The sequence below is a fragment of the Lepidochelys kempii genome, chromosome 9 (genome assembly GCF_965140265.1).
Source record: "Lepidochelys kempii isolate rLepKem1 chromosome 9, rLepKem1.hap2, whole genome shotgun sequence".
Lineage (NCBI taxonomy): Eukaryota > Metazoa > Chordata > Testudines > Cheloniidae > Lepidochelys > Lepidochelys kempii.
The window spans coordinates 63332712-63346512 of NC_133264.1; the positions used below are offsets into that span (position 1 = coordinate 63332712).

At 46.4% G+C, this 13801-nt stretch overlaps 1 protein-coding gene across 1 annotated transcript in view; it reads right to left on the reverse strand.

Annotated features, from left to right (window-relative positions):
• Positions 1 to 1746: 1746 nt before the first annotated feature.
• The window catches only part of LOC140916937 (gamma-aminobutyric acid receptor subunit beta-4), an 87971-nt gene continuing 75916 nt past the window's right edge, over positions 1747 to 13801 (reverse strand). The window contains exons 6-9 of the mRNA XM_073358834.1: positions 10267 to 10404; positions 7979 to 8131; positions 3302 to 3558; positions 1747 to 2743 (exon numbers count right to left, since the gene is read on the reverse strand). Coding sequence (XP_073214935.1) covers positions 2366 to 2743; positions 3302 to 3558; positions 7979 to 8131; positions 10267 to 10404 — 926 coding nt within the window. The 3' untranslated portion in view covers positions 1747 to 2365. The remainder of the gene's footprint in view (positions 2744 to 3301; positions 3559 to 7978; positions 8132 to 10266; positions 10405 to 13801) is intronic.

The following is a 13801-nucleotide window of genomic DNA, read 5'->3' on the forward strand; positions in this document are numbered from 1 at the left end:
GCAGGGTGGGTATGTGTCCATGTGCAAGTATATTAGTGCAAGAGAAATACATAGGTGATGGCTGAGATGGATGTATCCTCTATTTGTGTGTCTAGGGTCCTATTAGTAGAAAATGTATAAGACACATTGCTCATATGAAAATAACAATACTTATTACTCATATAGGACCAGATCCTGCACCCACCCATGTCAATGGTAAAAATTCTCCTTGCCTTCAGCAGTGCCAGATCAAGTCTACCGTGCTTTACATTTTCAAAGCACCATACAGACACAAATTAATGAATAAATCAATATACAATAGGTGCATGTGTCACTGGGGATATGGAGCATCCACTGGTGTCAGAAGCTCTGAGCTTTCTTAGCCAATGGGGACCAATGATGGAGCGGGAGAAAGGAAGAGAATGCTAGAGAGCAATAAAAGGGACATTTACACTAACAGCAATATGTGCCTATTGCACTTATAACCTTGAATGTACACAGGCAAGGTTCTCCATGACTGCTCCATGTCTGGAAGGCATAATGGAGAATGATCCTAGGGTTAAAGTTTTGCACTTGTGAATTTATTTTTTTCATGGCTTTTATTGGCATACAATTGTATGGGAAATATTCTAAGCCAACATTTTCTGAATTGGCCTGTGATTTTGGGGGCCAACAATGGAGGAACCTGAAATCACTGGCTGATTTGGAAAATGTTGGCTTTAACATCCCAGGACAAGTTACTTTTGTGTACCATTAACAAGTGCTAATGGTTGGAGGCCACCAAGAACCTAGGGCTTCCACAAGCACCAAAGGGATCAGTGTTTCCATTTCAACCTCCTGCCTACTCAGCCTTTGGAGATCATAGCCTTTCAGAATGATGTTTCTCTAGCTCAGTGGAACTCTGACATATAGTTAATACACCTTCTGCAAGAAGGGAAGTGGTGTGTTCCCTTCTACACTCTAGCTGCATTAATGGATCTGCAACAAGGCCTGGCTTAAGAAGTATGCGTCAGAGTGCCCCAGCCTGCCCCTTGCTTCTACTGCTTTTATGAAAGCCCAATTGCCACTCACAGATTTCTCTACCCAGAAGTCTAGAAAGACAAAAACCACACTGGAGTGGTCAGAAGTCATCTAGTGGTTTGGAGTCCAGAAAGTTGTACACAGAGAGCAGGTGGAGGAGGAAAAGGGTTAGGTTTTAGACTCCTGTGACTGGTTCTCTCCCAAAACTCAGCATGCTGGGATGGAAGGTGGGAAATGTTTGGAACACTGATCTCTGTCCCTCTCATTACTGGGCTGACTCAAGGTTAGTCAACAAGAGATCAAATGCCGACTCCGGACAGTGGCACACGTTTCCTGGCCAATCTTAGACCTCCCCTCTCCTTAATATTTGTGTACCTCACCGTGTGACCATTCCAAGCTGGGACCCCCTCCCCAACGTTTCCTGCAGTTGTAATACGCACACAAAACCCTGCTATTCCCCTGGAAACACCAACGGTTAAACGTGACCTGTGTCCTCCTTCTACAAAAAAAATTACAAAACCCCCCTCCCCACCCCAGAAAACATGCACGCGCGCACACACGCACACACGCTCGCATGCTCACACTGGAAAAACAGCTTGCAAACTCCTGAAGGTGGAAAAAGGCAACTTGCAAATGTGCCTTTGTTTTTGATATGCACCCTCCCACCCCACCCCGCCTCCTTACATCTCCCCTTCCCAAGTAATTCCCAATGCCCTCCCCCAGCTGTTCCAAAATAAATATTCTTTTTGTTTGTTTAAAAGATTCTTTTACACCTGTAAGCAAGAGAAAGAGATAGAAAGAAAAGAAAGACCATGCAGTGTGAGAATGGATGTCCCCGATCTCAGTGACTCCAGGTGGGAATAAATGAGAAGGGGCTAAGAGTGAAAATGGGTGAAAGATTAAAAAACTAATAATATCAAGAAGAACAAAGAGATGAGACTTCAGTGGTAAAATGGAGGTGTGGGCAGCGCATCAGTGAGCACATTTAAAGATAGCTTATTCCTCCATCCCTGTTTTCGACTCAGTTTCATTAAAATTTTCTTCTTCTTTTTTTTTTAAACTTTTCTGTGTTTTTGATTTTGGGTTTTTTTTTTTACAATGGTGAAGTTCTTCGGCACAAAACCGAAATCAAGACGAGGCCAACCCTCCTGAAACCTGAGACCCCGACCCGACCCCCCTGTCCCACCTCCCCATGCTCCGTGTTTCTAATGTGCTGAAAAGAGAAAGTAAGCTTAGAATAAACCTACCAACCAAAGGAGGAAATGATAATAAGAGAAAAGAGTAAACCCAAACCCAAAAGACCACAGCGCTCCTGTGTTGTCATTGTCTGAGTGTCTGTCCCTATCGCTCCTGGAGGCCGCAGGCATCAATTTACATAGTACAACCAGTAAATGAGGTTGAAGAATCCAAAGGTGATTGGAAATATGATCCGTGACCACTTGTCAATGGTGCTGACATCTGCCAGGTCCGGGATTTTGAGCTTCAGCTTAGAGGATCGCCGGCGGAGGCGGCAGTTGGCACGGTTGCGGACAGCAGCATGGTGGGTCAGTGGGACATGGCGGTCTAAGGTCGGGTGGTGGCCAAAGCCATCCCGAGAGGCCAGCTGCTTGCGGAACTGGATTCCTGAGCCTTCAAAGGACAGGACAGAGTTTCGAGAGTCGCCGACGCTGCTCATCATGTCCGTGGCCAGCAGCTCGTTGTTCATCTCCAGGGTGCTGAGGAGGATGTTGCCATAAGGGTCAACCTGAAATGGGGAAGAGAGAGAAACTGCAGTGATAGTCTGAGCAGAGCATACTCAGGGCCAGATTTATCTCTTGCATCATTCCACTGGCCTCAGGGATGGTTTTGGACTATTGTCTGGGTAACAACAATGCCCCAGGCTGGGTCATCTATAGACTGAACAATGGCCTTCTGATCTAAAAGCAAGGGATGCTATCGCTGTAGCTGAAGAACATGCTCCATCATCTTAAAGGAGGGGGTTGACTCTTTAAAGGGCTGTACGTGATTCCACCAGGAGAGGGGGACAAAGTCCCACTCTGTTAGCGCTCAATACACCTGTATCACATCCTCGTCCTCGCAGAAGAGGATGGCCCTAATGGAGCAGGGTGAAGGGTGAGGACTCTAACCTCAGGAGTATTTGGTCCTCGTGGGCATCCATTTGTGGAGGGTGTATGCTTTAGCCTAGTGTATAGTGAACACAGGGACTGTCACAAAGGGGGGAACAGCCCCTCCAGGGCGCCCCTGGACTGAACGAAGGTGATGTATCTGAATTCTCCTGCTAGAAGGTAGAAAGGGGACAAACCTGCTCCCTCATCCTCTTCTCCTCGTATCGTTGACGCTCATTGTTGGCCTTGCTGAGCCGCTCACTCTGCTTCTTCTGCTGGCGAGGGCCCCGCCCAAAGAAAATGTAATTGACAAAGGCATATTCCAGGAGCGCCAGGAACACAAAGACGAAGCAGCCCATGAGATAGACGTCGATGGCCTTGACGTATGGGATCTTTGGGAGGGTCTCCCGCAGGTGGGTGTTGATAGTGGTCATTGTGAGCACCGTGGTGACCCCTGCAATGAGAGTGCGCATGCTCCGTTACCGAGACAAGGCGATGCCACAGCACGGCACTCACTCATTCTCCCCTCTGTCTGAGCAATGCAAGGAAGGGGATAGATCAGTGTAGGGAATGAAAGGAGGCCAGGGCTCTTAGACACGCCCAGCCCCATTCTCTCCCAGCAGTTGTGGCTGCAGAGAGGGATAAGCAGGATGCTGAGAGAGACAATACCTGTTCTGATCCCCACCTCCCAACAGGAGTCACTGTAGGGAATAGCCAGGAGGCATAGTGCAAGAGGAGGGTATAAACTGTGCTTTAGCAAGATGATCTGTATCAACCCCCTCTGGCTCTGCTCCACCTCTTCGTCCCCTTCCTCCTCTACTCAGGATGATAGAGAACACCCAGCTCTGCTCTCTTCTCCTCCCCCTCCCTCTCTTCTCTGACTCCAACGTCTCCCTTCTCATCTCTGTCCTTCTTCCATCTGACTCCATTCCTTCCTCTCTGCTTGACTCGCTAATTCCCTCCCTTTCCTTTCCCACTCACTCTCTCCCCAGTTCATTTCCCTCCCCATCCAGCCCACTCGTGTTCCACCCATCTGGAAGTAAACGTCCTCAGACCTTGTCTTCCTCACCCACTCTTTCCCCGGAATCCTGAAGTGTCTTGTTCATTCTCGTGGCTTTGATTACCTCTCCTCCAGCTCCTTCCACCGCCTCTGCCACTTTGTCTTCCCCACGCTCCAGTCTCTTGGCACTGCCTTGCACAAGGTTGCTGACAGCCTTCTCACAGCTATAAGGCTCTCCTTGACCACTCTGCTGCCTTTGAGGCAGGGAAGCACTCTGCCCCCCTTAGCTTTCACAGCTCAGCTCTTCATGTACCTTGTTGATCACCCTGTCAGTGTCTCTTCTAATGATCCTCAACCTCCTCTCCTGGCTGTTGGCAATCCCCACGATTCTGTCCTCTGCTCTCTCATTCTCCTTTTCTCTGTGACCTTAACTGTGCCTGTGGTTTCAACTACAATCTCTACAACAATGGCTCTCAGTCCCAAGCCCCTCTCTCTATCTATGATGCTCTGTACCTCAGGGGAACACCCTATATCCCTATGTTCATCTTTATAAAATAATTGTGTGGTATCCAATGCCAAGTTTGTCATGTTGGGTGTCTTCGGAAGGCTCATGATGCACTGAGCATGGTTGTTATAGTGATCTTATAGTAATTGTTACAGTAATGCTATAGTGAGATTATAGGTTATAATTTCATGTATTTAGTTATGAGGCTGAAAATGTATCCTCCAAGAACAGAGAGGCAGTTTACACCTCATCAGGGCAGGTATGGGACAAACCCAGCCCAGCCTCACAGCAGCAGAAGAATCTGTTAGACTCTCGATGGAGTCACCCTCTTCCTTTGGTCACTTTGGAACTGTAATGAGGTAATGCTCACCTGACTTTGAAGGCAGAGGTGGGGCAAAGCCAAGAGGGAAGAAAGGACATGATAAAAGGGAGAGGCATTTTGCCATGCTTTTTCTCTCTCTTCCACTTACATCTACAGACACCACACCAAGCAACTGAAGCACTGATCAAAGGGGAGAGCTTGGCTGAAGGGCAACCAGCCAGCCTGCGGTGAGAAACATCTAAGTTTGTAAGGGCATTGAAAGTGTTAAGATCAGCTTAGAATTCATTTTGCTTTTATTTCATTTGACCAAATCTCACTTGTTATGTTTTGACTTATAATCACTTAAAATCTATCTTTATAGTTAATAAATTTGTTTATTCTACCTGAAGCAGTGCATTTAGTTTGCAGTGTGTCAGAGCCTCCCCTTGGGATAACAAGCCTGGTGCATATCAATTTCTTTATTAAATTGATGAACTCATATAAGCTTGCAGTGTCCAGTGGGTATAACTGGACACTGCAAGATGGGGGTTCCTAGGATTGTCTCTGGGACCAGCGGAATTGGCTAGTGTCATTCAGTTGCACAGTCCAAGGAGCAGCTTACATGCCAGAGGCTGTGCGTGAACAGTGGGGGTTCTCACAGCAGAGCAGAGTAAGGCTGGCTCCCAGAGTCAAGGATTAGAGTGACCTAGCAGATCACCGGTCCAGACAACACCAGAGGGGAACGTCACACTATCCCTGACCTCTGACCCTCTCTCTGATCTCAGATCTTTATCCCCTCTCTGATGTTTCCTCCTGGGTGTCCAGCTGCCACCCCAACCTCAATATTTCTATAAATGAATCCTTTCTCTAACACCACTCCATTGTCCTTCCTCTCACTGACCCGGTCACCCTGGACACTTTTCTCTCCTTCTCCTCCAATATCCAGTCTCTCACTTTACCCTGTATAACATCCACATCCACCCTTTCCTTGCTGCTAAAGCTCCTGTCTGTGCACTGGTTACCTCTTACTTTTATTACAGCAACCTTCTTCCTTCTGGCCTCCCAACTCCACCCCCAAAGTCTGCCTGAATCACCACTGCTGAAGTCATCTTCCTCTCCAATTGCTCTGTCTGCACCATCCCTCTTTTGAATCTCCCTATTGGCTCCCTGTCTTCTACTGTAGCAAATTCAAGCACTTTGTTATCATCCAGCCTACATCTCAGCTCTGCTAAACCTCTAGCCCTCCTCTTACTCCCTACACTGATCTCAGTTCCCTCACCTTACTGTCCCTTCTGTATCCTTCCCTCCATTGAACCGTCTATCAGGCTGCACACGCCTGTTCTGGTGTTCCAGTCACCCTCCCCTCCTTCAACTCCTTCTTCCAAACCCACCTTTTCAATCAGCTCCACCTCCTGTCTCCTGATTAAGGTTCCCTCACCCAGGCTCTGATTCAGGAACACATCCTGATTCGGGACAGCCCTTCAGCCTGTGCTTAAGTGCTTTCCTAAACTGAAGGGCCTAAATTTATTCTCCTGGATTTGTCTTGTATTTACTTAAGAGTCTGAGCTCTTCAGGGCAGGAAATGTGTCTTTACTAGAGTTTGTAAAGTACCATGGAAATTTGTAACACTGCAAACATTCCCCTTGTGCCCATAGTCATTCATTCATCATCTGTCTGTCCATCCATCCATCCACCCACAGTGCCTATCTATCCACCTAACCTGTTTGTTTTATCTGCCTCCCAGTCAATCAACAGACAGACAGACAGACACATACACACACCAGCGCGAGCGTGCGCACATACACACACTCAGTGAAAGAAATGCCATCTAAGTGATAACATGGTTATGTCAGAGGAGGCATGTTCATTTAACCCCCCATTTTAGAGTCTCATTTTGATGCTGCTGAAGTTCATGGCAAAGCTCATGATGTGGGATCAGACTCTTAAGACATAGACCTATCTGAGGGGACAAATGCCTCTTTGAGCTGAAAACTCTCTAGCTTGTTCTTAGAAAAACTGTGAGTTTATCTTGCAAAGTCTGCCAGAGTCTGTTTGTGTTGTTTTGTGTGTTACCTGAGTAGAGAACAGGTGGTTTTCACACATTAAAAGATATCCAGGTGCTTTTATATACTGGGGTAACTCCTCAAGAGCTGAATCCTGAAACTAAGTCGCCATGAACTTAGTCCTCTGGCAACAAATCTCTGACAGATCTGAAAAAATGACTTCAATGGATGAGCAGGATACAGGTGTTTTGCAAACGGCATAATGAACATGTGCACTGCTCATGCTTCCGATAACGGCTCCCTAAAAGTCCTCCTTCCTTCCCTGCACAGGTTACCTGCACTGCTCAACCATACAAAGGAGGGGAGCAGCTGCAACTGGGCAGACAGGCAGGGACTGGGCATGCTGGGGTGGGGAGTGGATGAAGATTTGGCTCTATCCTCCATAATGTTCTGATCAGCACAGCTGAGCCTGCCTGACAGGGGAAATAAGCTGCACCAGGGAAAGTGCTGGCAGAGTTTACTTCTGCCCCGCAGTGAGAGAGTAGTAGGCCCTGATTTATGATTCAGAGACTCACTATTTTCAAAACACCTACAACCTCTGCTTTTGGGACAGCATAGCGAAGCACTGCCCCTGACTAGGGGTGGCTGAAGGTGCCACTTCACCCTTAGTATGTTTCAAAGCAGAACACCTGTATGCTTGAATGTGGAGCCTCGTGGAAATACAAGCCGGTGCATTGATTCCAGCGATTAGATGTGTCACCTGTGCATTTGTTTGCATGTCTGTTTGATTGCTACATCGCACACAGCTGATAACTACAATAACTGCACAGAGGTCTGTATACCTGGATCTCTGCATATTTGAACTGCATCTCACTAGATGTGTTGTGATATCTTCAAGTTTGACCCTCTTGGGAGATAACAAAAGGTGCAATGTGTATTTACTTTGCCATGGGATCTCTATCACTCTTTTAACCACTGTGTTCCCCTTTTCTTTTTCAAACAATCTCAGCCCACTCCCCTCCCCAAAGGAAGCCCTTATGGAGTGTAAAGTGAAAAAGGACCTACCCAATGCCACCCGGGCAGCAGAAGCATCATAATTGATCCAGAAGGAGACCCAGGACAGGATGGTGATGAGGATGGAAGGCATGTAAGTCTGGAGGATGAAGTAACCAATGTTCCTCTTGATCCGGAAACTCAGGGATAAGCGGAGATAAGAGCCTGTCAATCAGATACCAAAAGGAGCTGTCATTTGCGGAAGGGCCAGGGTTGCAGGTATGATAAGGGGGCAGGAACAGGAATGGGAATCACCTGGGAATCACTCATATCTCTCCCTTTTTAGAAGTAACGCTGGGGAAGGTCAGGGGAGGTAATCCCGCTATTCTGCGTTTCCATTGATGGCATAAATTTATCACCTTCAGGAAGAGCCTCTTTGGAGCCTGGTCAATTGGGCCCACTGCCTTGAATCTTTAACCACCTTGAGTGGTTAGGAGCCCAGGCTTTCTGAACATTAAATGGGAACAGATTCTCCCATAAGCAGTTGCAGTTGGAGAAGACAGAGGATCTCTTCTGCTAGATACCATGTGCTCACTCACAAAAATAAGAAGAAAATTTACTTCTAAATAGCTGAAGGCAGTGTGTTAGGCAGCTGCTGAGAAAACTCGGGACTGTCCCAACCACAAGGTTCCTGTTCAGCCTCACTGCTCAGATGAAACTTCCAGTTTCATGCACAATCTCTTCCGTAAAATGCATGTGCCACTGTGAATCTTATTTTCCCCATGCAGGTACCATAAAGGTGTGTGCAAACTGGGCAAATGCAAATAGTTTAACTGTGCAAGTCTGTAGAGGACTCCGGTAAGAACTCACCCTTCTGTAACTCTCCCCTTTGCTATGAAGCTGAAAATACAAGAGGTCACCCTGTTTCAACTGCTATCTTAACAGCTGAGGAAGGGGATCATAGAATATCAGGGCTGGAAAGGACCTCAGGAGGTCATCTAGTCCAACCCCCTGCTCAAAGCAGGACCAATCCACAACTAAATCATCCCAGCCAGGGCTTTGTCAAGCCTGACCTTGAAAACCTCTAAGGAAGGAGATTCCACCACTTCCCTAAGTAACCCATCCCAGTGCTTCACCACCCTCCTAGTGAAAAAGTTTTCCTAATATCCAACCTAAACCTCCCCCACTGCAACTTGAGATCATTACTCCTTGTTCTGTCATCTGCTACCCCTGAGAACAGTCTAGATCCATCTTCTTTGGAACCCCTTTCAGGTAGTTGAAAGCAGCTATCAAATCCCCCCTCATTCTTCTCTTCTGCAGACTAAATAATCCCAGTTCCCTTAGCCTCTCCTCATAAGTCATGTGTTCCAGTCCCCTAATCATTTTTGTTGCCCTCCACTGGACTCTTTCCAATTTTTCCACATCTTTCTTGTAGTGAGGGATGATGTGTTATGACAAAGGGACCCTCAAGGCTGGCAACCAGCTTAACTGGGCAGGCAGTCTAGTTTAATGGTTAGGGCACTAGACTAGGAAGAAAGAGACCTAGGGTCTGCTCTCAGCAATCGTCTTTTGTCTCCTTGGACAAGTCACTTCACCTCTCAGTACCTTTGTTCCCCTCCCACTTTTTGTCTGTCTGATATTGTAGGCTCTTGGGGGCAGAGACTGTCTTTCACTATGTGATTGCCCAGTTCCCAAGCCAATGGGGCACCCAGCTTGGTTAGAGCCTCCAGGCAATACTGTAATAACAACTGATGATCTTGGCAGTGGTCTCATGTAATTTAGAAGGTCTTAAGAGCCAATGTTTGTGGTTTGTTTTTCGGCAGTGCACATATTCTAGATAAAATGAAGTCTGTCACCAATCACAGCAAATTTTCCAGCTGGCAACAAATAAACCATCAGATGTCCAGTCTTACCAGCTCCTTTCCCCATGACACACAGGCAGGTTTGCTTCTCGTTCATAGGTTGCACACTTGTTTTTATGGAAATGTTTTTCTTCGTATTGTTATTTTTATTGGAGCTTCAAGAGCCACTTGGAAATCACATGGAAAGAGTGGTAAAGGTGGGAACCTACCAATGAAGCCCTGTTTGAGGGAAGTCAGCATTTTGGCCTGGCAATCTTGAGGGTATCTGCAAAAAATTGCACCATTAACCTCTTGCTGTCTGAGGGCATGGATCTGAAAAAGCAGGGTTGGTAGGATTGGAAGAGAGACCAATTTTCCAAAGTGGCACTGCAAGATTAGAACCCAGGTCCTCAAACATCCTAGACAAGTGCTTCCGCATCTAAGTTAGAGAAGCAGCTTCACTGACTTGCAAAGAGAATCCTTTATATGTTCCCCAAACCCCTTTGCATGGAGCCCCACCTGTGGTGAAGACCACTTCTCTGGTGACCAGTCTCTGCTCAATGATGGTGAACTGGGGCAGCTCCAGCATCTCCATCCCCGTGACGGCCGAGTTATTTCCTTGCCAGAAAAACACAATGTCATCGACTGTGTAGCCATCTGTGAGGTGAGGAAGCACAGTACACTCAGAGTTAACAAGTCCTGGAAATCAGCACCTCCATCTCCATGAAGACTTTTCCCATGGGACTCAAATGGTGTCCATTTATCAGGGCATAGCAGCCATTCCCCACCTCTTGATGAACCTTCACTCCTTAGCCCAATTTGATAGAACAGCTACCTGGAGAAAGAAACAAATGGCCAAGACTCCTTATGAAGACTATGAAGTGGAAGGTGAAGGTGGGAGCTGACCCCTAAGACAGCCACACAATTCTTGGTTTGCTTAGACGGGATTTGTACACCAGAAGCCTCTCTCACAAGCAATATGCACATCTTTTCCTTGGTGAACTATTTCTGCATGCCAGCAGGGGGAGATCACACAATGCTTTTTTGATGTGGCCCATGAAAATGGTGCCTATCTGTTTACAAAATACAAGAGCAACAAGGTGGTGGATTATGAACAGCAGCACTAACAAAAAAACCTCCAAAAAACATTTGGTCCTTTCCCCTCCAGACTCTCAACAATTTCACCTAGGTCAAAATGTGAGCCTCTTTGATAGGCAAATGCCTTCATTAAGCAGCCATTTAGAAGAGCTTTAGTGGGAGAGAGGGCTGGATGGCTCTGGAAGATAATAATGAGCTATCAAGTCTTTCATTTCAGCATAACTGGTTGAAATGCAAGCCTGGTCCATCATTACCTAATGCAAATCCCCCTTTGGGTTTGGTCCTGCACTGTACGCATGTGGGAAACTGCACGTATCATCACAAGGTAACAAATGCTGGGCAGGACTGGGTGTGCAGGGGAGCCCAATTAATGGGAGCACTGCTGAGCAACTGCCAAACTACTCCTGTCCAGTAGCAGGAGTGAGGCCAACAAAGGACGCATGCAGCTAAGTGTCTCACTGGCATAATGATCACACACCCATTCCCTGGCCTGTTTTTACCTCACACCCTGAGAGTAAGTGTGCAAGGGGTTTATTATTTCTCATTGCAGAAGACTCCTCCCAGTGGTTCAACCTAACTTGCATCTGAGAATAGCCTCTGTTCATGACCATCACACTGCAGCACAACAGCCCTGCAGAGCATGCAGGTACTTGCAGCATCAAGGCATTTTGCTAGTTAGTGTGGAAGGGACTGGCCGTTCTTAGTGGGAAGGTGTCCACAACATATAGCCAAAATCACAGCTGGTACCAATTGTCAGTAATGTCCACAGAGAGGCCAAGAATTAAATGGACTATAGAGACCTATAGGGCCCTAGAGGTGTATAGTCCTTCCAGAACAGAGTTGAGGCAAAGTATGGTGGCAAAGCTTGCACTGTCTCCGTACCTGCCCTGTAGATAAACAGTGAGACACTTAACCTTAGACATCATTGCATTTATTCAAAGCTGCTTTAAAAAACATCCACAAATATTGGACCAGATCCACAGCTGGTTAAAACAGCATAGCTCCATTGACTTCAATAGAGCAAACCTAAGTTCCATCAGCTGAGGATCTAGCCCATGAAAGCTCACTGCTTCTGTGCATTGGGTTGGAGGCTCCAGCTGAGCCCATTCTTCCCTCTTTTGGGAGGAGAAGATCTGCACGACACTTGACTACAGTCACTGGTAAAACTGCCATCGGCTAAAGGACAGAGACAAGTCATAAGTCCACACAGACTCATAGTGTTTAAGGCCAAAAGGGACCATTAGATCATCTGGTCCAAGCTCCTGTATATCACAGGCCATTAAATTCCATCCTTTGACCCCTGTATTGAGCCCAGGACCTTGTGTTTGTTTGGCTAAAGCATCTCTGTCAGAAAGGTAGCCAGTCTTGATTTGAAGGCATCAAGAAATGGAGAATCCACTACTTCCCTTGGGAGTTTCTTCCAATGGTGAATCCCCCTTGATATTAAAAAATTGGGCTTAATTTCTAAATTGAATTTGTCTGGCTTCACCTTCCAGCCATTGGCTCTTGTCCTGCATTTCTCCATTAGGTTAAAGAGGCCAGTATTTTCTCCTCACCAAGATACTTATATACCGTAATCAAGTCAGCTCTTAATCTTCTTTTTGATAAGCCAAACAGATCAAGCTCTTTAAGTCTCTCTCTGTAAGGCATTTTCTCCAACTCTTGAATCATTTCTGTGACTCTTTTCTGCGTCCACTCCACTTTAACTGTGGACACCAGACCCGGATACAGCATTGTAATATCAGTGTCACCAACACCGTGTATAGGTAAAAATCCCTTCCCTATTCACTCGCTATCCCCGTGTTCAGACATCCCAAGATCACATTAGCCCTTTTTGCCTCAGCATTGCACTGGGAGCTGGTGTTCAGTTGCTTTCCCACTATGACCCTTCAAACCTTTTCAGAGTCACTGCTCTCCAGGGTACAGTCCCCCATTCTGTAGGTCTGGCCTACATTTCTTGTTCCTAGATGCATATCTATGCATTTGGCGGGATTAATACACGTGTTGTTTGTAGGGGCACAGTTTACCAAGTGATCTGCATTGCTTTGTCCTTATCATTATTTACCATCCTGACACTCTTTGTGTCACCCACAAATTTTATCAGCAGCGATTTTATATTTCCTCGAAGATCATTGAATCGTTGAATACTGTTGGGCCTAGTGCTAATCCCTGAGGAACTCTACTAGAAATCCCCTCATTCAGTGATGATTACCCATCGACAATGACTTTTTGAGATCTGTCAGTTAGCCAGTTTTTATCTATTTAACGTGTGCTCTGTGGATACCGTATAGTGCTATTTCTTTTTAATCAGAATGTCAAGTGGTACTGAGTCAAATGCCTTACAAAAGTCTAAGCATATTACATCTAACCACCAAACTTGTAATCTGTCAAAGAATGAAATCAGGTTGGTTTGACTATTTTCCATGAAACCACGTTAACTGTATTAGTTATATTCCTATTCTTTATTGGTTGAATCCCAGATCAGCTTTTCCATTACTTTGCCCAGGATTGATGCCAGGCTAACTGGCTAATAGTTACAAATGTCATCCCTCTTGCCCTTCTTGAATATTGGCACAGCAGTCAGGAGGGGCACGTGAAGAAGAAGCTACCTTTCAGGATGCAAGCACTCAGCTCACAAGGTTATGAAAATGTAGCCTCACCTCTTTATGACAAACTCTACTGTGAGTCTTATATGACATCCCTCCCCTCATCCAGCTTGATCTTCCCACACCATTTGGGTACTAATCATCTAGGTATACCTCACTCGGGGCTTGCCTAGACATGCAGCAAGCTGGGGGAAAATCTACCATGCACTAATTGTCTGTGTGGTCCCTGGTGCCGTGCTCTGAAAGTTCCATAGTGGATTTTGATCTACTCCCATTTCAAAGGGGGATAGGTCAGTGCGTATTAGGGAACTTCTAGTGCACGGCATCAGGATCCCCATGGACAGTTAGCA